We start from the raw sequence: 26,145 nt of genomic DNA, 5'->3' as shown, positions 1-26,145 counted from the left end.
TTTTAATTGTTCATAATGTATCTAGGATGAAAATAGTAAAATTTAATATTGATATATAACATTTTATTCAATTCTCTGAAATATTTATTTTCTTAATGACTTCCCTGCAAGCAGCTTTATAGAACATTATTATTGTCCTTTCAAAGGTTGTTTTAGAAGAGAAATTGCAAAAAAAAAAAAAAAAAAAAAAAAAACAGTCTTCCAAAGGAAGCAATACTTGTAAACCTTCTGAAATGAAGCTGAAACATAAATAGATTGTGCCAGTACAAACACTGTTTGAATACTGAACACCTCTCTTTGGGACAGAATTAATGCAAGTTGACATCACATTGTGCCGTTCTGAATATCATTTCACAAAGCATTTGACAAAACAGGTCAAACAAGAGCTTAAAAGCTGACAGGATTGCCCTTAGTGCTGTGGGCAGCAAGAAAAAAAATCCATTTAGAAAGAATTCTTTGATACACTTCTTGAAATTATTTGGGTTTAGGTGACTGAGTAAATCAATTTTTTTGTACAAGGTAGTTTATCATTTATAATTTGTTATATACTTGTTACACGGTTATTGAACTTTGCCTAGGTATTAAAAGAAAGCTGAATGTGAAGCATGATAAGATCCTGTAATTACAATAGATTTTTAAATAATTTATTGCAAGTTTTGAAAAGGTGTCGAATTTCAATTTTAAATATTTCATAAAATTAATCATATATTAGAACTCTTCAACGTGCCATTCGTTTCTCTTTGGTATGTCCTCTTAAATAAGCAAAGGAGGAAATCCCTTTGGTAACGAACATTTTCTAATTACAAGGAATTGTCTAGACACTATATCTTAGTTCTGGTATTAGGTGCTGATTAAAGACCGTGGATGGGAAGCAACAGGTCTCACTTCTTGTTTTCTGCCTTTCTGTAGCTCTATATCCTTAGAATATCTATTTACTATCCCTGGGTCTCTCTTCTGCAAAATAGGCTCTTCCAGGTTTTTTGTTTTGTTTTGGTTTGGTTTTTGATACTGTAATAACAAGAAGCAATAATGAAAGTACAACATTGAATTCATGTCATACAGTTAATATAGCACTAAAACAGATGAATAAAAGAATAGAATATTTAGATAAATATTAAACGTTTAAAGACATCCTACTCACAGTATGTAAAAGAAGTTTACATACTGATTTCCTTTAGAAGTTGCCCTCATTCCTTCTTTTGTTGTATGTTGGGCGCTATTAGGTGTTGTAGGTCACCCCAGCACCCCACTTCCACCCGGCCAGTGGTCCTGGCCTAGGCACCAATTTTGGCATCAGCCAATCCAGAGGCTGACCAATAACCTACAACACAACTTGGCCATGGAAAGATGAATCAAGTTTAGCAGATTTCCTCCCATGGAAATTTGAACTGTGAACCATCAGAGAATATAACCTGATTAATACTAAGAGCAAAAGCTGAAAAGATGCTTAGAAAGAGAAGCCTGGAAGCCTGGAAGCCTTGGGTTGAGGACAGTTCCTGATAAGGAGAGAGTTCCTGAGAGACAGAGAGAGTGAAAGACCAGTCCTGGAAGCTCTCAGCTCCTGATTGCCTATCAGCCAGTTCTTAGGGAAGAACCTTGACTCCAAAGAGCCTGCCAAAACCACTAACCTCTGGAAAGTGGACCATGTACTCAGAGAGGCCTCAAAGAAGTTGGCCCAGGATTCGTGTCAGCTGTGAACAGCAAACAACAAGCATGCTTAAAAGTACCCTCGTGATGTGCAGGAGCCATGTCTACAACTTAGAAAAAATGTTCTCAAGAATGTGATGGTGAACGATAGGTGTTTTCTTTCCTTAAGCTCAGAAAGCTTGGAACTGCCAAAGCAGTTTCTAGTCAACACGTTATCAAATGCTTATGGATGTTATGTTACTAATGTTCACATCCTAACTGAGCTATGTCTTTATACTTTCCTACTGATAGGAAAGATGACAGAAAAAAAAGAAAACATTTTAAAGTATACTGTGGGGGACATGAAATAGCAGACAGATTAGATTTTGGAATTTTAGTGAAAGGATTTTGTGCATATTTGAATTGACCACAAAGAAAGGTTGACATTATTAGGAAGCAGCACCTGTGAAAGGAAGAAAGTTTCAGCTGCACATATAGCATTCTTTAGCCCAAGTCTCAAAAAAGCAGAGGATCAAAAATGAAGTTAATCTTATTTTCTTCTGATGAATCTTCAAATAAAAACGATCGTCATGCCTTTGTTTACCTCTCTGCCATTAGTGAATTTTTAGAATACTTCAGTAGTTTATAGAAGCTACATTGTGAATTATAAAAGGGGAACACGTTACTTAATTATATTTTCTTCAGGTATGGATGTTGGAAGTATTAGCATGCCATGAAGCATAGAGGTGGCAGAGTAGCTTAAAGTCTACTGGACTGAAAGCCAGAAGACTTGTTTTTCCCAACTCTGCCTGCAACCAAGTACAGACTACATAATCATCTCCCAAATTCTTTCCTGTATTTAAAGTTCTCTGAGTAAGCGCTTTCCTTAGTAAAGTGTTCATTAGTCTCCACATATTCCTCAAGTACTTACTCCAGGACAGGCACTGGAAAAGCAGCTAACAAACATAGCCCCTGCCTTTATGCAGTTTATAGACTACAGAGGTCAAGCATTTAACTACAACAACAAACAGTATATTTAGCTACAAACTGAGGTATCATGAAAGCCAAGGGGAGAGAGCATTTTGAGAATGAAAAGATGGCAGTAAGTATAAATTTTAATTAATGCACGAAATATATTACTGATTTTGAATAATATATTTAAAATTCAAATTTCTTCTTAAATTGTTAGTTGTGTTAAAACTAAAGAAAGAACTAAGAAAATATAACACTACATCAGTGATACAATTTAATAGTTACCTAAGTTGTAACTTATTAGTTACTGGACAAATTATTTACATAAAATATTATGTCAGACTCTAATCAAAGAAACAGTATGAAGAAATTGTGGAGAGGCAATTAACTATGAAAAAAACAAAATCTAAGGAAATGGTCATTTATTCAGAAAGAGTAATCAAATTTCAAAGAATGCCAGCAGAAACAACAAAAGATGCTAATCTTACATTGAACGAAACTATCTGCAAAGATAACTGGAGAAATCTGGCTATACTGTCTATTAAACATTAATATAGGAAGAAGATTCATTTCAATGAAGTCACTGCAAAGCTTAAGGCTTTAACACAGGAAATTTGACTTTGTTATTCACAGACATTTTATCACAACAGACCAATATGTGGCTATGTTTTTCTTTTTTATAAAACATTAATACAATTAAAAATATTAACCCCTTGCTTTTTTGTACTAAGTATTTATTTATATTTTTCTAATTTGTTTTTTTAACTGATATGATTATATAGACTCAGTTTAATAAGATAATATTTTCATTTGTTTATATTTCTCTTCTGGTTATTATTCATTTTATTTCATGATTATTACTAAAAAATAATTGTGTCATATGAAAGAGGCAGGGTTTAAAAAATTATCTTCACTGAACCTGGTCATCTCACTGGCTGGTCATGCAAGATGGCTTCTTCACTCCAGGTCTGGCTCCTCACCAAGGATGCCTATAACAGCTGGGGCTGGCACGGTGTCTCTCTCCATGTGGCCTCTTCATGTGACTAACTTCCAGGTAGGTCAAAGGAGGGGACTTATCATGGAGAACAAGTAAGGGGGCTGCCAAGGTGATACTTGGACCATACAGGGAGGGGCTGCCAGTGGGAGCTGGAACCATGGAGGAGGTACAGCTATACTGCTAAAGATGCTACCCAAAGCGGAGGGAAGGCGAGAAACCCCTGGCTTCTCTCTTCCTCCAACCCTCCAGCTTCTCACCAGTGCCTCCCACTGGCTGAACCTAACTGGAGTCAAGGAGGTAAAGGAACCTGGGATACGTAGTTTGTAAGGTTCGCTCCCCCACCCCCGCCCCGTGATAGAACAGAGGAAGATCATGAAACGGATTGCATAGCAGTAGACAATGACTGTCATTCAACACCAGTGTAATCCATTCAACCCTGGCCAAGAGGGTCAGGTCAAGGGGGTCAGGTCAAGAGATGCAAACATGGCTACTAGAATGAAGGGAGGTCATGGGATGGACTAATATATTTAAAAGGGCAATTTAGGTCATTTTTTTAAAAACATAACATGGTATATTATAACATGCAATATGCTATCATTTAGATTCAAATAGAAAAGAATTTAAATACTTAAATTGTGTTTATATACATATAGACTGTCTCTGGAAGAGTAACATTAGTATTCTGGAGAGGTTGAGACTTACTTTTCAATGTATGTCTTTTTAACTTAATTAAAAAAAAACTGTGTGTTTTACTTTTTAAAAAACTAATATATATATATGTACATATATAATATAACATATATTAATTGCAGTTTTTTATCCATTAGGAATAGGTTCTTATTGTTTGGTCATACAGGATGACTTTATGTTTTAATATAACGTTCCCACTGGTTTAAGATATTTAAGCGTGATTGGAAAGAGTTGGCTTAAAACTGCTTAAGACATTGGTATGCCACGTAAAAAGTTCAGTACAGAAAATATGACTGCAGTTCAGTTGTACATAATATATTTTGTGTGAGCATTAAGGCTCAGGCTGTGTGAGAGGTAAGGAAAAGGAAAGAAGAAATGACACAAAATGTAAGACTAACATCCTGTTTCTTCATCAGTTGACATGGTGATTACATGGGGGATACACTTTGTGAGAATTCACTGACCAATGTAATTTTTGTGCACTGCCTTATGCTTTAAAAAGTGCTATGCCAAAATCTTTATATACGAATGGTACTATTTTCCACTCTCTACTCTTACCTGGTTGGTTTTCAGGAGGTGGGAGGTGATAAGCAATGGGCAGGATAGGGGCGGGGGTTCAAAGGAGTTTCAATTTAGTTGGCCAAAACCTTTCTCAGTATCTAGATTATCAATTTCAGAAAGTTGAAGAATTTTAGACCTAAAAGAAATCTTTCATCTTGTTTTTTTTAATCTTATCCTTTCAATACACACATGTACACTAACACACAAAACGAAACCAACACTAACCTGAAGAGGCATCTTAGACAGAATTACCTTCCTGTGTTCTTGGAAACTTGATGATTCTTAATGCAGTGATAGTAGTTAACACTGATATAACTTACGCATGTAACTACTGGCCACTAAAAGAAGGGTAAAAGAAACTTAGTAACAGTCACCTGTAAGTCCAGTATATGACCTTACAGGACTTGGAGACCTTCTTCCCCTCCCTCACTTAGCTGCGATAGAAATAAATCCATTTTAGATCAGTTTCCAAAACTCAGTGTATTGTGAACATAATTTAATAGCTGACATCCAAAGTAACAAAGTTTGGATATTCTTTCTGATGTTCAAATCTCTCTCTTTCTGAACTATTTAGGGTAGTAATGGGGAGGTATGTAACACCAACCACAATTTACCACACTGAGTTAGTGAACTCAGGTTTTCTAAGAAGGAGCTCTTGCCATCCTTATCTCCATTCCAACGGTTAAACATTTAGAGATAAAGTGTTTAAAATTGCTTAGTCTTGTGCTCGCTTTGGCAGCACATATACTAAAATTGCTTAGTCTTTGTATGCAATAGTTATCATATTCAAAGGCACTGCAAAAAGAAAAAAACAGGTTGAGAGAAGCATGGAAACACACATATGCTGACTTCTGAGCATAGCTTATAGCTAGTTAGCACCATGCCAAGACCCAGAGGCTCTGCAAACTGGAGAAACCCAGAGGCAAAAGCATCTATTTGATTTTCATAGTGCATGACCTTTGGGCTTTACAAACATGTTCATTGAAAGATATTTATTCTTGGCACATTGTTCTTGCTTCTAATGCATTTTACTTTTTGTTTCAATGTAAATTATATTATTACTAATAAAATACTATTAGAAATAGATAATATATCCAGAGACTTTAAAATTCAGGCATAAAGGATATGTGGTGAAAAGTTAGTCTGTCTCCTATACCTGTCCTCCTCAGTTGACCAATCTACTCAGAGACAACCAATGTCACCATTTCTTCTGTATCTTTAAGATGCTCTAAATATGTGAGCATCTCTTTCAATCTATGAATATAGGTATATATTTTTAAGCAAATGAAAGCATACCAAGCATAGTGTTCTTTGCCTAACTTTAAAATTTTAATGGTATATCTCAGAGATTATTCCAGATCATCCTTTTAGATGACTGCAAAATTAATTTGTCCAGGCCCTATTATTCACCTTTTTCTAATAAAAATAAGGCTAAAGTGAATATCTTCTATTTCTCCTGGAATAGAGAAATTATATTCTCCTGGAATTATATTCTCCTGGAATAGAGAAGTATATTATATTTCTCCTGGAATATATCTGAAAGATAAATTCCTACAACTGGCATTGCTGGGTTAAAGTGTATGTGCATTTTGACAGGTATGCAAAATTATTCCCCTGAGGGGTTGTGTCAAATTTCACTTCTGTGATTAATATATGAAAGTCTTGTTTCTTCACACCCTACCCAAAGCAGTGAGTTATCACTATTATCCATGGTCTGTTATTGCAGTTTCCATTTGTATTTCTCCTTTTTAGTAAGATTGGTATCTAATCATATATGTAATGACCACTTATCGTTCCTTTTCTGTAAACTGTTATATTCCTATATTTGGCCCATTTAAAAATTGGATATTGGTCTTTTTTGTGCTGATGTCAGGAGTTAAGAGATTTTAACTATGGCATAAACAGCTTTTGTGTGGGTTAGAATACAAATCAGGTGACGATGTATCTTTTCTATGTAAAAAGTATATATATCCAAGCACCCCTCCTAGCAAACAATGAAACCGTCTGTGGATTGGGAGTTGCTTTTATTTCCGTCCTCATTTTTGCATCTTCTAACTGATTGGAATGGTTTTTACCGATATGATTATGTACTGGGGAAACCCTTTAAAAATCAATGATTAAACGAACCCAAACAACAAAATAATTCAGTATGTGGCAGAATATAAATTACCATACAGAAATCAGTAAACCGTATGTCCACAAATAATAACCCATTAAAAGACAGAATTGTAGAAAAGGCCCCATTTCAATAGCAACAGAAAAGATAAAATACTTAGGAATAAATTTAACCAAAAAAAGTGTAAAACTAATATGAGGAAAATTTAAAAACACTTCTAAAAGACACAAAAGTAGACCTTAATAAATGAAAGTTAACCTTTGTGTTTAAATAGGACAAGAACTCAATATCATAAAGATTTCAGTTTTCCTTAATTTATAAATTTGATAAAATTACAACAAAAATACCAATAAATATCTTTATGGAACTAGACATGTTGATATTCACATGAAAATGTCAACGTGCAGAGGGGAGATGGCACACAGGGAAGGTGGCGAGGTCCCTTTAGTCCTCGCCCGGGGGTACACAGCTCTGTCTCTCCCTGTGTGTCTCTGACGTCCCCCAAGTCGCTGTCCCTCTGCTGGAGCCCAGGCACAAAGTGCACAGATCCCTTAGATACCTTTCCAGTTAACCAGACAGATGAGAACCAGCCCCATTTCCAGGGTGTGATTGGCCTGCGGACGTTGGGCAACACATGCTACATGAATGTCATCTTACCGTGTCTCTGCAGCATCTCGCCACTGATGGAACGCTCTCTCTCTGGAAAGTACATTACTGCTCTTCAAAAGGATTCCAGTGAGGTCGCCACCGCTTTTGCCTATGTGCTGACAGACATGTGGCTTGGAGACTCAGACTCTGTCTTACCAGAAATATTTCGCTCAGCTCTTGGCAACCTCTACCCAGCATTTATGAAAAAGACACAACAAGATGCTCAGGAAGTCTTGATTTATGTGCTGAATGAACTTCATGAATCTCTGAGGTACCGCCGAAGATCATAGGAGAAAACATCTATCCCAAGATGCCACAGGAAGGTGACTACCAATGAGTCCTCCATCATCACCTGGCAGTTTGATGGGCAGCTCAATTATAGCATCACGTGTTTCAAGTGTGAGAGGTACACCTACAAAAATGAAGTCTTCACCATCCTCTCCCTCCCTTTTCAATCCGAATACGAGTGCTCTCTTCAGGACTGACTCCAGTGTTTTCTCCAACAAGACACACTGACCTGGAATAACAAAATTCACTGTTCCTTTTATATAACCAAGCAAGAAACAGCTGTGAGGACCAATATTTCCAAACCATCAAAACTAATGTCTTTCACTTGAAAAAGTTTGACATTTTGGGTACAGTGAAAAGAAAACTGAGAACAGACATTCATGACCCACTCACTAACTTTGACATTTTGGGTATAGTGAAAAGAAAACTGAGAACAGACATTCATGACCCACTCACTAACTTAGATCTTACGCCTTATATTTGTCCAAGTTTTCAGAAACATCTGTGCATTGGTGAACCACTTTGGTGAGCTGGATGGTGGCCACTGACCGCTTTCTGCAAGAACTCACCCCAGCCTGGTTTAGCTTCAATGACACAGACTCAGTGCGATTCCAGATATTTCAGTTCAAACCGCTACAGCATATCTCCTGTTCTATAGCTGCGAGCCCTTTTCTCTACCCAGACAAAGAGGCAAGAGCTAGGAAAATGGTGTTTCCTGAAAGTTACAAAACAAGCAATCAGAAACTGGTACTTCTGTTTTGCTTTGTCATTAAACTCTTGCAACTTACTTGCATTTAAAAGAAAAATGAAACATGCAGAAATAACTGGGAAAACATGAAAGATGAAAAGCTCTTAGGAGTCACTCACGATCCCTATCACACATTAAAACATATTGTAAAGCCTATAACTGAAACAGTGTGTACTGGTGCATGAGTCCACAGGCCAGTGGAACAGAATAGAAATCCCAGAAATAGACCCAGGAATATGTGGAATTTAAGCCTATGATAAAGGTGGCATCTCTTATCCCTAAGGAAAACATGGACTTCTTTATTTTCTTTATGAATGGTGCTGGAACAACTGGATAATCATTTGGGAAACGATAAACTTAGACCCATATCTCGCATCACGCACAGAAATACTCAGAAATGCCGATGGATCAGGGATCCACATGTGAAAACTGAAACCATACAAGTACTAGAAGAAAACCTGGGTGAATTTTACTTCAACTTTTGTGTAAGGAAAGTCTATGACTCAAAATCCAGATGCAATACAAGAACATATTGATACATTTGATTACATAAAAAATAACTTTGGCATGTCAAAAAATATCGTAACAAAATGTTTGACAATCGACAAACCTGGAGAAAATATTTGTGATATCACAGTTAAAGAGGTAATACGTCTAATATATAAAGAACTATTGAGGGGAAAAAGACCAAGAACCCAATCAAAAATGACACAGACAATTCACAAAAATGATGTAAAAATGGCCCTTCAACATATGAAAACATGTCTAACCTCACTCATAATAAGAGAAGCACAATTAACAAAAACAAACAGGAATATCATTTTTCATATCAGGATGGCAAAAATTAAAAAGTATAGCACTTTTTGATAGCTAGTGATAATGAAAAATCGTCCAACCCACATACATTCGGAAAAGGGAAAATAGAATTGAAGGTATGAAGGTATTCACTATGAGCTAGTGGTTATATTTTGTTAGATATCTATTAATATAGTATGTGTGCGTGCATGTGTGTGTATGCATACATACACATATAGATATTTACGTATGTGTATATGTGTATACATACATCCAGTTCTTTCTTTGTCTGGTGAGAGATTTGAGAAGCAATGACAGCCCAGTAGCAATGAGTGCACCTGTAGCATAAATCTTGGGTTTTAGATGCCACCCTCATCAAAAAGTGCCATCCTCTACGTTAGATGCCATGTCGAGGGTTCCTTGGAGAAATGGCTGATTCCAGGGTTGTGGAAAGGAAAATACAAGATGAGCCTATAATATCTCGTTGTACCAAAAAGTAAGGAAGGGCTCAAAGATTAAAGAAGACATGCCAAAAGGATACAAGAGCCAGATTGAAGAGGCTTCCACTGCCCAGTGAGAGGAAATTGGAGCACTGAAATAATTATAGCAAAGTATTATAGCATATTGATTAAAACAAAAATCCATGAGTTCATAGTGATATAAATGAATAAATGGGAGAGAAGGGGAAGTTCTTCATTACAGTAGAAAGGCAACTAATACAGAAGGAATGGTGGGATTAGAAAATCACCATTTGGCAACCATCCTAATAATTTATTGAAGCAAGAAGCATCAGTGGGTGTTAAATTAATATGCAAAAGTTTTAGGAATAACACTTTTTTATTTTAGAATATACATATTCTCAAAGTATCTCCCCATAAAATATTTATTAATGACAAGGGGAAATAGTAACTTTACAGTGAAGAAATGGCCACCTTAGCCAAGTGTTCAAATAATAGAGCAAATTAACATCATGTGCCTCTTAATATGTAGCGTTGAGAAGGATACAACACTTTTGTGATATTTCTGCATGAACCCATAACCTGAATCTAATCATTGGGAAACATCAGACAACTCCAATTGAAAGAGTTTACAAAAACTAACCTGTACTGCACATTATAAGTATTCAATACATAGATGAAAATTAGAATTAACTTTTTAATTAACTTATTTGCACATTTCCAGAGCACAATTAGCATAAGCTTTTATTTTTGAAAATGCAGGACATGAGAAGGCTCAGTGCAAGTTTAGCTAGTTTCAGAAGCAATTGGTCAACTCATATTTGTTCCTGCAGTTCAGGAGCCATTGTTTGTGCAATTTGATTTTTATCAGGAAGAGTGGGGAGGAACAGTTATTGGAGAGAAGGACATGCAAGGGCCATAGTTGAGAATTCTCAGTACTTCAAGGTCTCTTATAGGGTCTTTACATGGAAATTTCAGGCCTTTCCATAATGAGAGTCAAACAGCTCTTCAAAATTATTCTTTTTAATTTAAAGCTACAGTTAAATTTTTTTACTGCAAAATTTCACTGATTTCACCAGAGATGAAAAGTGGATATACCATAAATGAATTTACTTCATGCAAACAAAACAAAACAAAACAAAAAAACACAACAATTATATGTATGTATGAGGGAAACATTCCATGTCTGACAAGATACTTTTCATAAAAGGATAAAATCTTGACCCTTATACAAATATAAAATAAATATATATTAAAGTTTGTTTAACTCATTAATGAGGAAACTGGTACAATGTTAAAACCAGCTCAAAGGACAATCCAAGGAACAGATCAGGAATATTAAAATAAATGTGCAAATGGAGGCATAACTTTTCCCCATGGTGGTGGTGGGGTGTCAGTTTGCTGGATAGAATTCACTTGCATAGGTATAAACAAGAATAAAGTTTCCATCACTATCATTTATCTACGACTTCTAAAGTTGTAAAATAACTGCCATCGAATGAGATGCAGAAAACCTGAAAGGATGCAGTGCGTAATTCCCTCCCTACAACTGTTACTATTTCTCTCTCCACAGACAGTACGCAGAAACTCTTAGATGGCAATGGGAATATACCAGTCATAAGGCTAACTTCCCAATTCAAAGAGCATGTGGTTAAGGGAATTTTCCCTTCCACCCACAGATTATTTCAGGCAAATTAGATACTATATTTCTTTGGCTCACTACTTGATTTTCGGGGAGCCAGCTCTGAAGGGGCTCATATCTGGACACGCTAATGAACTACTCCATGGCCACACAGCATCCCAAACAATTCCTAGGGGAGCCAGCCTAAGTAAAACTGCATCTCCATAAGGACACCATGCAATAGGCGTGTGTGTGTTCGGCCCCCTTTTTGCTAGTGGGGAGGAATTGGCTTCACAGGTGTACACTATTCATAAATTAATATGAAACCGCATCCAGAGTTTCGCCTCTGGATTCGTCCTCCTACCTGCACTAGGCTAGACTCTTGCTAGAAAAGATTCTCCCACGACCTTTAACACATCATAGCTCAGAATCTGGAATCAGAAGTGCGTTTAGTTTTAGGCTGAACCAACTACAAGCTTGTTTATTATTCTAAAAAGGGGGGAGGGGCATTAATAATTCCCAGCTGCCAGGACCGTTGCGAGATTTAAAGAGATGAGGGCTGTGAAAGTGCTTTGTAGACTGAAGAGTTATTCAAAAGAACCAAGGTCCTCTTTTAGGATGCCAAGATGCATTGTTCAATGCTGCAAAGATAAGAGATCTTAGCCCTTAGCCAAGCATCAGCGGAGTTTCCACCACGCCGGGCAGCAGGAGGCCCACGAGCTCTCTCTGCTGGCTCCTCCCCGCCTCACCGGCTCGGGCCCGGGCCAGACGCCACAGGGGCCCGGGCGCCGGCATCTGCAGCCCGCGGGCCGCTGGGGTGAAGTCCCGTGCCGGGACGGGGCGGGCCCCGGCCTCCAGTTCCTGATTCTGTAAGTGGTGCCGAGGGCTGGTGGCTCCACAGGCGCGGGGACCCCGGGTATCGAAGGATGGGCCCACGCCCCGCGGCGAGCTTGCCCCGAGGCTCCAGCCCGCGGCGGCCGCCCCTCCCCGGCGTCCTCCCGCTGCTGCTGCTGCTGCTGCCGCCGCCGCCGGGCGCGGGCGCTGGGACCAGCCGGCCGCCGCACCTCGTCTTCGTGCTGGCGGACGACCTGGGCTGGAACGACGTGGGCTTCCACGGCTCCAACGTCCGCACGCCGCACCTGGACGCGCTGGCGGCCGGCGGGGTGCTCCTGGACAACTACTACACGCAGCCGCTGTGCACGCCATCGCGGAGCCAGCTCCTCACCGGCCGCTACCAGGTACACAGCGCCCCCCGCGGCCAGCAGCCTGCGCCCGGCTCCGCCCCCGCCTCCGGCTGCCCCGCTGCGGGCCCGGCCCGGCCCGGCCGCCCCAGGCCCGCGAGCCTCCTGGCGGTGGGCGGGGAGGCCCGGGCTCGCTGGGTGATTTCCCCGGACTGCGTCTGAGCGCAGCGGCTTCTACCCTGGCCGCGCGCTCTCCGCTCCTCCCAGGCCTGCAGCCCGCCGCCGCCTCTGCGCATGCCCGGCTCAGGGCGCCCCGCATCCCCGAGCGCCCCACCTCTCTCGGTGGTTTTTCTATCTTTCGTTTTCTAAAGGTCGGGGTAAAGGGCTTCCTGGGGACTGTTAGGAGCTGCGCCCTGCGAGCGGGTAGGCCGAAGGGCCGGAGCAGATTCTGCGGACAGATCCTGAAGTGGGAGGGTGGAGAGGGAGCTGGCCGGGCGCCCGGTGGAGCAGTGAGAGGTGGGAAGCCCGGCAAGCTGGAGGGAGCGTTACGATGAAAGAGTGCCCACAGCTGGGGCGACTCTGGTCCCCTGTGAACCCAGCGGTCATGGCTTAGGACTGACTGATCAAAGATTAAAGTAATTTTTCCAAGTTTCAGCAGCCTTGGAATGAAACCTACCCAGGTTGATTTTTCTTGGGCTACTGACATTCCTTTCAGGTTTAAATTGTATTCAACGCCTCTGAGCATCTTCATTATCTCTTTAAAAGGCTCTCTTTAAAAACTTGTCTGTAATTAATAAAGTATACTTGTGGAGAGTGTGCATATGCTAGATCACTAAGAATATCAAGAATATTTGCATAGTGTTTTACTGTTTCTAAAGTTAATTCTTGAAACAGTTCATGAGGTAGCTGTTATTTTTAATCCCCTTTTACAAATAAGGAAACACATCTGTAGAAATTCGATGACATGTTAAGAATCACACAGCTAGAAAGAGGTTAAGCTGAGTTTGTAACCTTCCTGCAACCACTGTCATTTCAGGTCTCTAAAATTGGACTTTTTCCCCCTTAATCTGAGTAAGATTGACATTTTTATAAGATCCTGATGTGATTATGACCATATTAAATACCAGTAAACGGGAATTGTTTGAGAACACATGTCTCTCTCTCTCTCTCTCTCTCTCTCTCTCTCTCTCCCTCTCTCTCTCTCTCTCTCTCTCTCTCTCTCTCTCTATATATATATATATATATATATATATATATATATATATATATATGGTCTATTTAAAAAGCATATTTTACGCCCTGACTGTGTAAATCACAGGAGATAATACTTGAACCTTGCCCTCCCAAATCCGTGCTCATATCGCCTTTCAGATCAACCCTAGACTCATTGCCTGAGATCAAGAGAAGGGAGGGTTCACTTGCAATCCTGATTTCCAGAGTGATCTGCAGACGTTTATAAACAAAAGATAGAGTTTTACTGTAGTCAGAAATAGCTGTAGCCAAGGTTTGCAATAGAGATAAAAGATGGTTCCCTTCACCATCAGCTCTCAGTACTTTCCAAGGTTCTAACTTTGGCTGCTAAGTGTAATCAGGAAATCTACTCTGATGCACATCTTACCCTGGAGCTTTGTAGGCCTAACGGGGCATTCCAGTACAGAAGAAGGGAAAGGAATGAAGGTCGGCCCAAAATGGTTCTGCATTTGGTCTGAAGCAAGAGAACTGAACTCAAATTGCAGAAGAATGGGAAGGCCATTCATTTCTCTAACTTCCTCCCTTCCAACAGACTTCAACAGGAAAGCAAACACCACACTTCAAAAACTTGCTCATACAATTGCCTGCTTTCATCCCCTAACGACCGCGCCCAGCGATCATCAACATTCCATCTTGGGGGGAGGGGGGAACTTCAGCATTTTTAGAGGACCCTGTGGTTAAGAAGTGAAGGAAGGGTAGAAGGTAGGTATTCCAAAAGAGTTTAGAGACCATTCAACATAGCAAGCTAGGTTCCCCAATTGCTTGACTTTTCTCCTCTGTTTTATTCTGTTAGAGTTCGTGAGACCCAAATAGAAATTACCTTCGGTTAGCAAGCATCCTTTTTTAAAGAAGTAAATATTTCTCAAAGGATTAAGAAGCCTCATTGCCCCCAGATACTACGTACCGGCACCATTCTGAGCACTTCACATTCTCACAGGCAACCCAGTGAAGGGTATTACTGTTATCATCCCTATTTGGTAATAATAAGGAAGCTGAGGCTGGAAGAGGTTAAGAAACTTGCCCAAGGTCACAGGGCCAGTAAGGGGTGGACCAAGATTTGAAATGGGCAGTTGGCTCCATAACCAGTACACTACATTTCCTACTCAGAATTATTAAAAATGTCATCTCAGGAACTGATTCAAATTATTTTTGGACATTTAGATCATTCCTAAACATCACAATTTAAAAAAAAAAAAACCATCAAATTTCAGGTTAGGAATTGCCTATATTAAATGTAAATTGAAAATAGGGAGAGAGGTTTTATTTCCGAAATAGGTCATGTATTGTGCATAATTTTAGACAATAAAATGAAGAAGTTTATTTCTAAATTAGGTACTTGCAAGAACTACTTAATAGTCATATCTGTGAATTTAGCAATTTTGCTTTAATATTTAGAGATCTCCTTCCCATAATAATCTAACTTTAAAAAAGTGTAAGATGATAAGCAAACCTGGATTGACTGACTGAACTTTGCATTCCCAAGAAGTTCTGAGTTTTAGTTTTTCAGCTTATAAAAGTATTTCATGAAGAGGGCCAGTTAGAAATTATGAAATGTGGGTTTCATTCTTTGCCGTGTCGGCCTTCAGACTCTGACCTCCTGGACATCATTTTCCACAACATCTGGAAAATATGGGAATTGGGCTTAACTCCAAGGCTCTGTAGCTCTAAATTTCTTTGACTTGAAGGCTCTTGTATCCATTAGAGCAAATACCTGGCTTGGTAAATACACATTATACTCACTAACCCCATCTACTGGAAGAAAGAGAGATTAACCTTGCCCAACCCTAAGTGCCCTACGCGGTGCAGGAGCAGCTTGTTCTGCTGTCCAAAACTTGTTCAAACAGAAAGGTCAATTCACCCTTTTCCGTTGAGACATTTAATTGATCAAAATCCTCACATATGAGCCTTTTTAGACCTGCACGCTTTGCTGAAAAAAATGGAGTTTGGGAAAAGGGGGAAAGAGAGGAAAGGGGACTGATCAGCAGATAAGGTAGGAAGTTACTGGTAAATTCAGAACTAGCATTCAGGTTTCTGTACACTGTGTTCTTCCCACATCCCTATATGACTCATTCATTCAGTATTTTAAAAATATTTTTAAAAATCTATATTTATATATTGGAATAGAAAGTACATTCATATGGTTTAAAAACTCAAAAGTGACAAAAGGGCTTACAGTGAAAATTTCTTCCTACACACACACACACACACACACACACATTCTCTCCCTTAGACATACAGTCCCCATCTTTGCAGGCAAACAGTGCTGTCTGAAATATATATATATCCTTCCAAAAGTATTTTATACATATACAAGAAGATGCATATATAGATATTCCTCTTCTCTCTTTTTATATAGATAATACCATACTCTTCATACTGCTTTACACATCTATTTTTTTTTACTTAACATTTGAAAGTATTCTATATTGTTACATAAAAAGCATCCTCAATTTTTATGGCTATATAATATTTTGTCAAATGTACATATCATAATTTATATAACCAGTCACATAATGATGGACACATAGGTTTTTCCAGCCTTTTGATATATCAAAGAATGCTTAAGTCAGTACCTTGTAAATATGTCATTTTGACATGTTTCAATATACAGAGGGTGCCAAAAAAATGTATAGATATTTTAAGAAAGGAAAAAACTGTATTAAAATTATAATACTCAATATACATGGATACCAAGATGAATACAAGTCACGTTTGACTTCTCCAATTACAAGAGGTGCTCAAAGTGGTTACCATCAGCATAATTTTAATACAGTTTTTTTCCTTTCTTAAAATGTGTATACATTTTTTTTTGGCATCCTCAGTATCTATAGGATAAATTCTTTAAAAGGGAATTTTCTTGGTTTAATGAATTTGTAGTTTTGATAAATATTACAAAACCACAATTCAATAGGTTGTATCTAGGGTTTTCGGGCGGGAATTCCTTCCCACCTGTTCTCGGGAATTTTTTTCGCTTTCCCATTCCCGAATCCCAAGAAAAGTTGGTCGGGAAATCGGGAAAATCGGCTCTTTGAACCCAGTAATACCCACAATGGGAAATAAATGGTACTACTCGCAATGTATCTCTTAGACATGTTTCCTATTTATTGCTATCTAAGGTTACATTGTGTTACAATGTTACACACCACCAGACATGCATGCCAGTTACATTGTGTTACAATGTTACACGCCACCAGACATGCCCACACGACACCACAATCAGATTATCACATGACCAGCTAATTTTAGCTCTGTAAATGGAGCACACTTGATTATGGAGAACAGAAAACAGTTTGTATTTACACAAAGAAATATTTATTTTCACAGCCCAGGATTTGACTACAAAGTCATCTTCAGGTGAACTAAGGAAATCTAAGGTAGTTTACCTTAATATGACATTGTAGTCAATTCCTGGGTTGTGAAAATAAATATTTCTCTGTGTAAATACAAACTGTTTTCTGTTCTCCGCCATGAATCCTTTCCACAAAGTGACGGCTGACACCACCAACCACACTTGATCACTTATGGAAAGAAGAGTATTACGAAATATTGAGAGGTATGTTGAATTGCTTACAACCTGTAAGATTAGCAGTTGAAGCCTTAAGCAATAAAGAAGCTAATAGTCCCACAAGTGAAGGAATTTTTAAGTTCCTGTTCAGTAATTTAGAAAAACAGAATTCTTCAATGAGCCAAATGGTTTTAAAGGAAATAAAATTTGAATTGGTTAAATGCAGAAATAGAGATCTTGTGTCTCTCATAAAAGACTTGAGCAACATTAGTTGTCTATGTGAGATGGAAGAGGATGAATTTTTTTGCCTTGTCAAGTAAGAATGAAATTGCACGATTGGCGAAGTCATTAATGGAAAGACTTTTTAAAGGAATATTTACAGCAGAAGAAGTTCCAAGAGAAGAAATAAAAGATGCCCTTACAGAGAGTTCTTACATTAAATCAGAATCTGATCTGAAGTGTGAATTGACTAAAGCAATATCAATTTTGACATCAAAGCCTAGCACTATACATGCAGACAAAACATTTGCTTCTCTAAGGAAGGAAATGAGCTTATATGAAGCAACACATTCTCTCACTCCCAACTTGAAGATGTTTTTAGCTGCACTCATAACAATTTGACCAACCTCTACAGAAAATGAAAGAAATTTTTCCACATCAAATATATTTGTTACACAGCGAAGATCACACTTGTCTGATTGGGCAATTAATGCTTTATGTTTCTTAAAGTTTCATTTTAAAAATAACAAATAAAAACTATTTGAGGTATTTTTTAAATTTTCAAATGTATAATATTCACATTTGTTTTCTATTAATGTTTAACTTAATAAATAAAATATTTAAATGAGATTGGGAATGTTAACACATTGTGTGATATATGTAAAAACTCACTGTATACTATAAGGTTTGGTTAAATAAAGTTTGTATTAATTTCATTGTTTATTTTTTGAGAAAACCTGAAGTATAACAGAAACCTAGCCAAAATGATACTGTACTGACCCCTGTTTAGTGCTCAGGGCAGAGATGCACTAGTCATGAAATTCCGGTCGACCTCCATTTACAAAATTTTATTTATTCAAGTTTTGTGTCAACCTTTTATATATAGAAGTGTCTTGAAACCTCTGAAAAACTGTGCTGGGGCCACCGAACCCTGATTGCCCCACCTTCTCTACGGCTTTTCTGTTTATTAACATTTACTGTTACAGCCATTATTACAGATGATCAATGAAAATTAAATTAAAAAGATTATTTTGGGAATTCTCGAGAATTCTCGGGAAATACGATTTCCCATTCTCGATTACCAAAGGTCCAAAATGTCGGGAATTTGGAATCCCAAGTTGTATCAGTCTACACCAGTAATATATGATATTGGTTATTTTTCTATACTCTTTTAAAGTTATATTTCACACACCATAAAGTTTACCATTTTAAGTGCATATTCATTGGTTTTGCATATATCCACAAGGTTGTACAACCATCACCACTATCTAATTCCAGATCATTTCCAACACCCCAAAAAGAAACCCCATAACCATTAGCAATCAGTCCCCATTCCCTTCTTCTCCCAGCCCCTGGTAACCACTAATCTACTTTCTATCTTTGTGGCTTTGCCTATTCTGGAAATTTCATATAAATGGAATTATACAGTAGATGTCCTTTTATCCATATTGTGACATGTATCATTCCTTTTTATCGCCAAATAATATGCCATTGTATAGCTATACAAACATTATTTTTCCATTCATTAGTTAATGGACATTGGATTGTTCTACTTTTTGGTGATTATAAATAATGCTGCTGTGAATATCCATCTACAAGGTGTGTATTAACATATGTTTTTTAGTTCTCCTGGGTGTATATCTAGGAGTGGAATGCTAGATCTTATGGCAACTATATAGCTTATAGTTAACTTTTTGAGGAGTTACCAAACTGTCCAGAGCAGCTGCACCATTTTACATTTCCACCACCAATGTGGGCTCTCATTTCTCCACCTTTGCCACCCCTTGTTATTATCTGTCTTTTTGATTATAGCCTTCTAGTCAGCCAAGTGAATATGAATTGGTATTTCATTGTGCTTTTGATTTACATTTCCCTAGTGACTGATGATATCGAGCATCTTTTTATGTCTTATTGTTCATTTGTGTATTTCTTTGGAGAAATCTGTACCCAGATCCTCTGCCCACTTTTTAATTGAGTTATTTGTCTTTTGTTGAGTTGTAAGAGTTCCCTATGTATCCTGAATACTAAACCCTTTCCAGATAAATGATTTGCAGGTTAGGAATCTGACAACCAAAGAACATTCTTTGACCTGTCCTTTGACATTCTTATAACCTATTCTTTGTTTGTCTTTACTTTCTTGATGTTGTCGTTTTATAAACAAAAGTTATATTTTGATGTATTTCAATTTATTTCCTTTTCTTTGGTTGTACTTTTAGTGTCATATCTAAGAAACCACTATGTAATCCAAGGTTATGAAGATTTACCTCTATGTTTTCTTATAAGATATTGTAGTTTTGGCTCTTACATTTAGGTCTTTGATCCATTTTTAATTAATTTTTGTTTCTGTTTGAGGTATATGGATGCATGTGGATATCCAGTTTTTCCAGCACCATTTGTTGAAAAGACTATTATTTCTCTGCTGAATGGTTTTTGCATCCTTGTTAAAAATCAATTGACCATAGATATATGGGTTTATTTCTGAACTCACAATTCTGTTGCATTGATCTATATGTTTATCCTTTTGCCAGTACCACACTGTCTTGATTATTGTAGCTTTGTGGTAGGTTTCAGAATCAGAAATTGTGAGTCCTCGAATTTTGTTCTTTTTCAAGATTGTTTTGGCTATACTGTGCCCCTTGCATTTCCATGTTAATTTTAGGATGAACTTGTTCATTTCTGTTAAAAAGAAAAAAAACAGGCAGTTGGAATTTTGACAGGGATTGCCTTGATCTATAAATCCATCTGGGGAGTATTACCACCTTATCAGTATAAGTTTTCTGATCTATAAATATGAAGATGTCTTATTTAGGTCTTCTTTAGTTTTTTTCAACAATGTTTTATAATTTTTGGCATACAGGTCTTGCACCTCTTTGGTTATATTTATTTCTAAGTTTTTATTCTTTTTGATAGTGTTATAAATGGAATTGTTTTCTAAATTTCATTTTTAATTATTCATCGCTAGTGTATAGAAATTTGTATATTGGTCTATACAGCTGAAATTTGTATATTGGTCTATATTCTACAACCTTGCTGAGCTTATTAGTCCTAATAGTGTGTGTGTGTGTGTGTGTGTGTGTGTGTGTGTATGTGTGTATGACCTTTATGATTTTCTGTATACGAGATCCTGTCATCTGCAAATAGAAGTAGTTTTACTTCTTCCTTTCCAATTGGGATGCCTTTCATTTCATTTTCTTTCCTAATCACTCTGAATAAAACCTTTAGTACAGAGTTGAGTAGAAGTGGCAAGAGTGGACAGCATTGTCTTATTCCTGATCTTACAGGAAAGCTTTCAGACTGTCAGTATGAAGTGTAACACATTCACTACTTCTTTCATTCAACAATTTATTGAGCAACTACTTATGCTGGACATCGTACTACTCTCTGGGGATATCCTGGTACTTACAGTCTGGTGGAGGGAGAGGTTACCGGAGGGAGTGACCAAGAGGGGGGTGAAGGAAACACATAAACAAATGAGTGTGGAAGGTGAGTTTAAATGGCATGGCAATAAGTATGGGGAAGAAAATGAAGGAGGTCAAGTGATAGAGACTCAGGAAGGTATCACCAGAAGGTGATATGGGCAGACGCCTGAATGAAGACAGCCATGCAAAGATCCTGGGAAAGAGAGTTGAACACAGTGGGAGGGACAACCAAAGTCAAGGTCCTGGGATGAGCTGTTCTAAGAATGGGGAGAAGCCCATGTGGCTGTAGCTAAATGGAGGAGAGGACAAAAATCGTGCTAAGAGAGCGGAAAGGGAGGCAGGGTCTCCCTGTACCTAACTGCCTGCTCATGATAAACTAGTGAACTTCAACTCAACCTGTTTTCCTTTTCATACTAATGTTATGTTGAACGCTGCTATATACTAAAGGATGTTTCTAATCTAACAGTGTTCTAAATAAATATATTTTAAGGAACTAAAGTAAAGTGCCAGTTGGTGTTTTTTGTATACATGTAATTTCAGTTAGAATTAAATTTTATATTTCCCTTTTTTATAAAAAGCGGTCTTCTATTTAAAATTGCCTTTAAGAAATACATTCACAACTCTCAAATATAAAAGATATTAAAAAGAGATATATGTTAAAAAAAGAAAGATCTTTTCCTCCTGTCCCCTGGCCCTCCTTTTCATAGATAGGTAGACCCATTTATTAGTTTCTTGGTATCCTTTGGAGGCATAGTATACATATAATGAAATAGATTTTATATTCATTTTCCTCTTATTTAAAATCTCAAGATTAAAATACTAATTAAAAATCCTTCAGGGCATGTTGTTTAAGGATACAAACTTGCAATGAGCAATAAATAAGACCTAGAGATCTAATGTACAGTATAATGAATATAGACAGTGATATTGTATTATAATCATCAAACTTGCTGAGAGACTAGAACTTACTAATTCCAGCCACTAAGAAGAAAGGATAATTATGTAACACAATAGAGGTTTTAATTATCTCTATAATGGCAATCATATCCCAATGTTTAAATGTATCAAATTAACGTGATACATCTTAAATTTACACAGTGTTATATGTCAAATATATTTCAGTAAAATAACACATAATAAAGATGTTTATAAAAGCAGTAAAGGAAATAACAATCCTTCAGCTTTTCTGATAGAATTTTTATATTGCTTGTAGTTCAAGTAGAAGACTTGAAAACACTGAATTTCCATATTCTTACAAATTTACTGTATTCAATAGAAAATGTTCATCACACCTCTGTACTCGTAAGTGTGGTTGTTTGGTCTCAGGTCTGACTTCTCCATCAGATTGCCTTGCTTATTCTGGCCTGGAGAAGCACTTGGTGTTAAACAACTAAATGAATGAATGTGCTTTAACACCTGAGAATTTCCTGAAGGAGCTCACGGGTTGACACGTCATTTCTCATGCCTGTGCTTCCTTTTTAAGGTACTAAAAAGATTGAAGCGTAACAAAAGTGTTAGGTCTTAGTGGGAACACTTCCTTTTGGGAAAAAACTAACTTTGGTCCTCACCTGGGAACATTCTTACCTTGGGAACTGAAGGGACCACTCCACCAGAACTCTATAAACCTTGGCAGAGAATAGAAGCAATGAAAGATGACTCCAAGGTTTCATTCTTAAGGGACCGAAGCCACATCTCTCTTAAACACATTGATAAACGGACAAGACATCTTCGTGGCTTTTCACTCACCCCTAAAGCAGAACCTTGGACAGGAAATAGAGGAAGGAGGCTATGCCGGAGCATCGCCGGGAATTTTTGACTTTCGCTACGAGTTTGCTTTAAGCATGTGAGAAGGTAAGACCCGTGGCTGCAAGCAGAAGAAGGCATGGCATACGGTGGCACGGAAAGGAGGGGGAGTTCTGCCTCACCTCCCTGCTCCTTCTTCATTGCCCTCAGTGTCCTGCCTGCCCTTCCACATGCTTGCCTCTCCATGGACTCCTGTCCCTGGTCCCCTCTCCCCTGAGCTCTAAGATTAGATGTGGGGTGAAGAAGAGTGAAGAGCTGGGAGAGCTGGGCGGAGTGCGTGGGGAAGGATATATGTCAGGAATTGGGAGTGTTCATAGGACCCCCTGGCAAAGCCATCCAAGGAATTAGAGATAAGAGGGGCATGTAGTCCAGAGGCTATCGGCGCCTCTGAAGAGAAAGCGCTTGTTAGTCTTTATTCCTCATTTTGGGGGAGGAGCAAGGATACATTAGCTCCATAGCAACAGGCACATGGCCACCTGCTAAAACACAGCAGGGAGCCTTGGGGATCACTTGCTCTGGTGGGTCTTTTGTTTTCACTGAAGCCGAATGTCCTTCTTCAGCCTAGCCAGAGCCTGGAAGCATTTTCCAGAAAGGAAAGGGGTGTCTGGAGGCCTTATTCTGCAAGTATTGGAGATATTTTAAAGAAACAACTCCATATTTTACATTTTTACTTTCCAAGTAATTGGCAACGAGAAAGTAAGGAAATAAGTTTGGGACTGAGTGGAATATGACCCATTGACATATGGGATTTTTGTTGTTGTTAATGATTGAGTTTTGATGTTTGTTATTTCAATAATCACTTTAAGCATAAGCTGTTACTGTCTGGTAACTCTCTTTGTTTCCTTAATCATATTACTTTACTAAAAATTCTTTTTCCTCCGTATTCTCCTCCCTTTTCATTATGGGCTTTTGGGTGGATTTATAATTTAAACTAGAGGAAGGCACTGAGACAATTTTTGCCTTGTTTATTCTTTTTTACAAAAACATCCCTTTGTGGGTTTAGTCAGAGATTTACACTCTTTGCTAATCAACACCAAAATAAATAGACCCTTAAAGCTGTCAGTGACAACAGCCAGTTCTGTAGCCTGAGTTCCGAAGGACCAGGCCAGATGGCAAAGCCAGGCCCCTGACACACATAATGTGTGTTCTGTAGCTCTTGGCTTCGGCAGCATGGGCAGCTGACTGCTTTTTAGAAGGCTTAAGGGGGGAGGGAGCAGATTCTCCACTATCCATTTGTTTTGTGGGGCATCTCCAGGAATAAACCCTAAGGTGGCATGAGTGGTACTTGACTGTGGTTAAAACCTATAGTGTACCAGCCAAGGAACAGGCTGGATATTCGGAACTCCTGGCTGCCTCCCAGCATGTTTTGTGATTGTGTTCCGGTCATGAAGCTTCCCTCTGGGCTCTCTGATGTGTAAAGTGGAGGGGTAAAGCTGCCCATTTTTCTGAATTTTCTACTACTGTAGCAGGAGATGTCACATAAATATGCGGGTGCAATGAGGGTATGAGTTAATTCATCTTGCACAGGTCAGACTGACAGGATAGAACCTTCCTTCTGTTCAAATCAATGTTATCTCAACACTGTTGAGGTTAGGAGAGCAATAGCATCCATTGTCATGTCATGTATGTAGCAGTGGTTCACCTAGTCCCTGGGAGAGTTTACTGTAATTGTAGCTGAAATATTGTGCGTTGAGCTTCCAAACAGATAATTAATCAATAGACTGCCTGGACCTCTGAAAGAGGCATTGTAAGAGGTCCTGATGTGGGAACCACTCTCCTTTCAGTAGAATGGGTCCAGGAGATTGGGTTTTCTCTTTTAAATTCATGAGACCATACTGCTAGTATCTTCTAGATCTACAGAGGACTGAATAACTCACAGAATCAAATAAATTTTCGAGTGCAACAGAGCCTATAAACAAGGACTTCTTATCAGTTACCTCACAAAAAGAAACCAGAGACAAGCCACATCCTTCACTGAATTTGTAGACCCTTGATGGTCAAGTAAAATTTTAGAGGAAGCTGTTTCTCGAAAGAGGATTTGGTTTAATGAAGAAGAGGCAGCTTCTCTCCAATGGTAGAGAGAGGGGAATCCCTTTGGGCTTTCATATATTATATATAAGACCTTCTCCATTCACACATACTCTCATTGAAGATCGGTATTAGAGTGTAATTGTTTTAGATGCTGCTGCATTTACAAGGGGATACTTAGTTTTTCCTTTTGATTCCTGTTGGTGCCCTGTTATCATCCTGCCCCATGAAGCATGGTGTGGCACTATAATTCTGTGCTAAAGTCAAGGGTTGGGTTGGAACCAGCTCAACATTTGCTTGTTTACAACTTCTCTACACATTATAGCTTCCTTCCTTCAAACAGTGTTTGAACAGACCAAAAACATGATTTTGGATGACATCCAGAGTTTGTCTTCCACTCCCCAGTAATGCCATAAAACTGCTCTGTCAAATAAATTCTCAGGAACTGAAAAGAACAAATTCCCTGCTCCATATGATTGTAGATAATAGAAGCAGGCTTCAGCTGACCACCTGGCTTGGTGCCCATGGCCTAGGAAAACCGAATTGCACATCACCCCTTGGCAGTGCTTTATAGCTGTCAGAGTTAATGCTCTGCAGGTGATGGATGAGCTTTCCATTTAAGAAATTTGCACATAGCATTTATCTCCACTGGGTCTTTTGAATTCCATAAAATATTATCTTTCCTTATCCTGCTCTGTTGCCAATTAATATGTATTATGAAGTTTTTGAACCCAGGATTAATTTTCTATTGATAAACTTCTAGTGTTAACCATAGATAGAATCCTTGTATGATTTGGGGACTATGTGAATGTGTGTGTGTGTGTGTGTGTGTGTTAAGAGGAATGTTTTCCTTTCTCAGCCTGGGATTCCAGCTGGGAAAAGATGGTACATTCAAATTAAAATAATTTAGGGAGGGTTAATTTGCAAAGGACTTATTTAAAAAGGTGTGAATGTGTGAGGGAACAGGGACAGTGTATAACCCAGTGGAGTTGTTACTACCCCTAAACTAGAAGGAAGGAAAGGAAATGGAACTTACCAGAACCTAGAAAGAGTCCTGTAGAGAAGGCTGCTTTCAGAATGGCCTGCAGGAGAGACAACCTGGCAGTCTGAGGCCCTTCCCTCCCTCCAGGCTCTGTCAGGGCTCCCGTGGCTGAAGCCAATCAGAAGCCAGGAGGCAAGGGGATCTTTGATTTGGTCCCCACAGGTCGGCTTCCCAGGG

At 38.5% G+C, this 26,145-nt stretch overlaps 1 protein-coding gene and 1 pseudogene across 1 annotated transcript in view; both read left to right on the top strand.

The window, feature by feature from the left end:
- The first annotated feature begins 7,345 nt into the window (after positions 1-7,345).
- On the top strand, positions 7,346-12,393 carry LOC117024602 (inactive ubiquitin carboxyl-terminal hydrolase 50-like; annotated as a pseudogene).
- Positions 12,141-26,145, top strand: part of ARSB (arylsulfatase B) — a 148,028-nt gene continuing 134,023 nt past the window's right edge. Inside the window, exon 1 of the mRNA XM_033110835.1 lies at positions 12,141-12,758. Within this exon, the coding sequence (XP_032966726.1) occupies positions 12,447-12,758 (312 nt within the window). The 5' untranslated portion in view covers positions 12,141-12,446. The remainder of the gene's footprint in view (positions 12,759-26,145) is intronic.

Source organism: Rhinolophus ferrumequinum, chromosome 7 (assembly GCF_004115265.2).
Source record: "Rhinolophus ferrumequinum isolate MPI-CBG mRhiFer1 chromosome 7, mRhiFer1_v1.p, whole genome shotgun sequence".
NCBI lineage: Eukaryota > Metazoa > Chordata > Mammalia > Chiroptera > Rhinolophidae > Rhinolophus > Rhinolophus ferrumequinum.
This window is presented reverse-complemented; position numbering and strand designations above follow the sequence as displayed.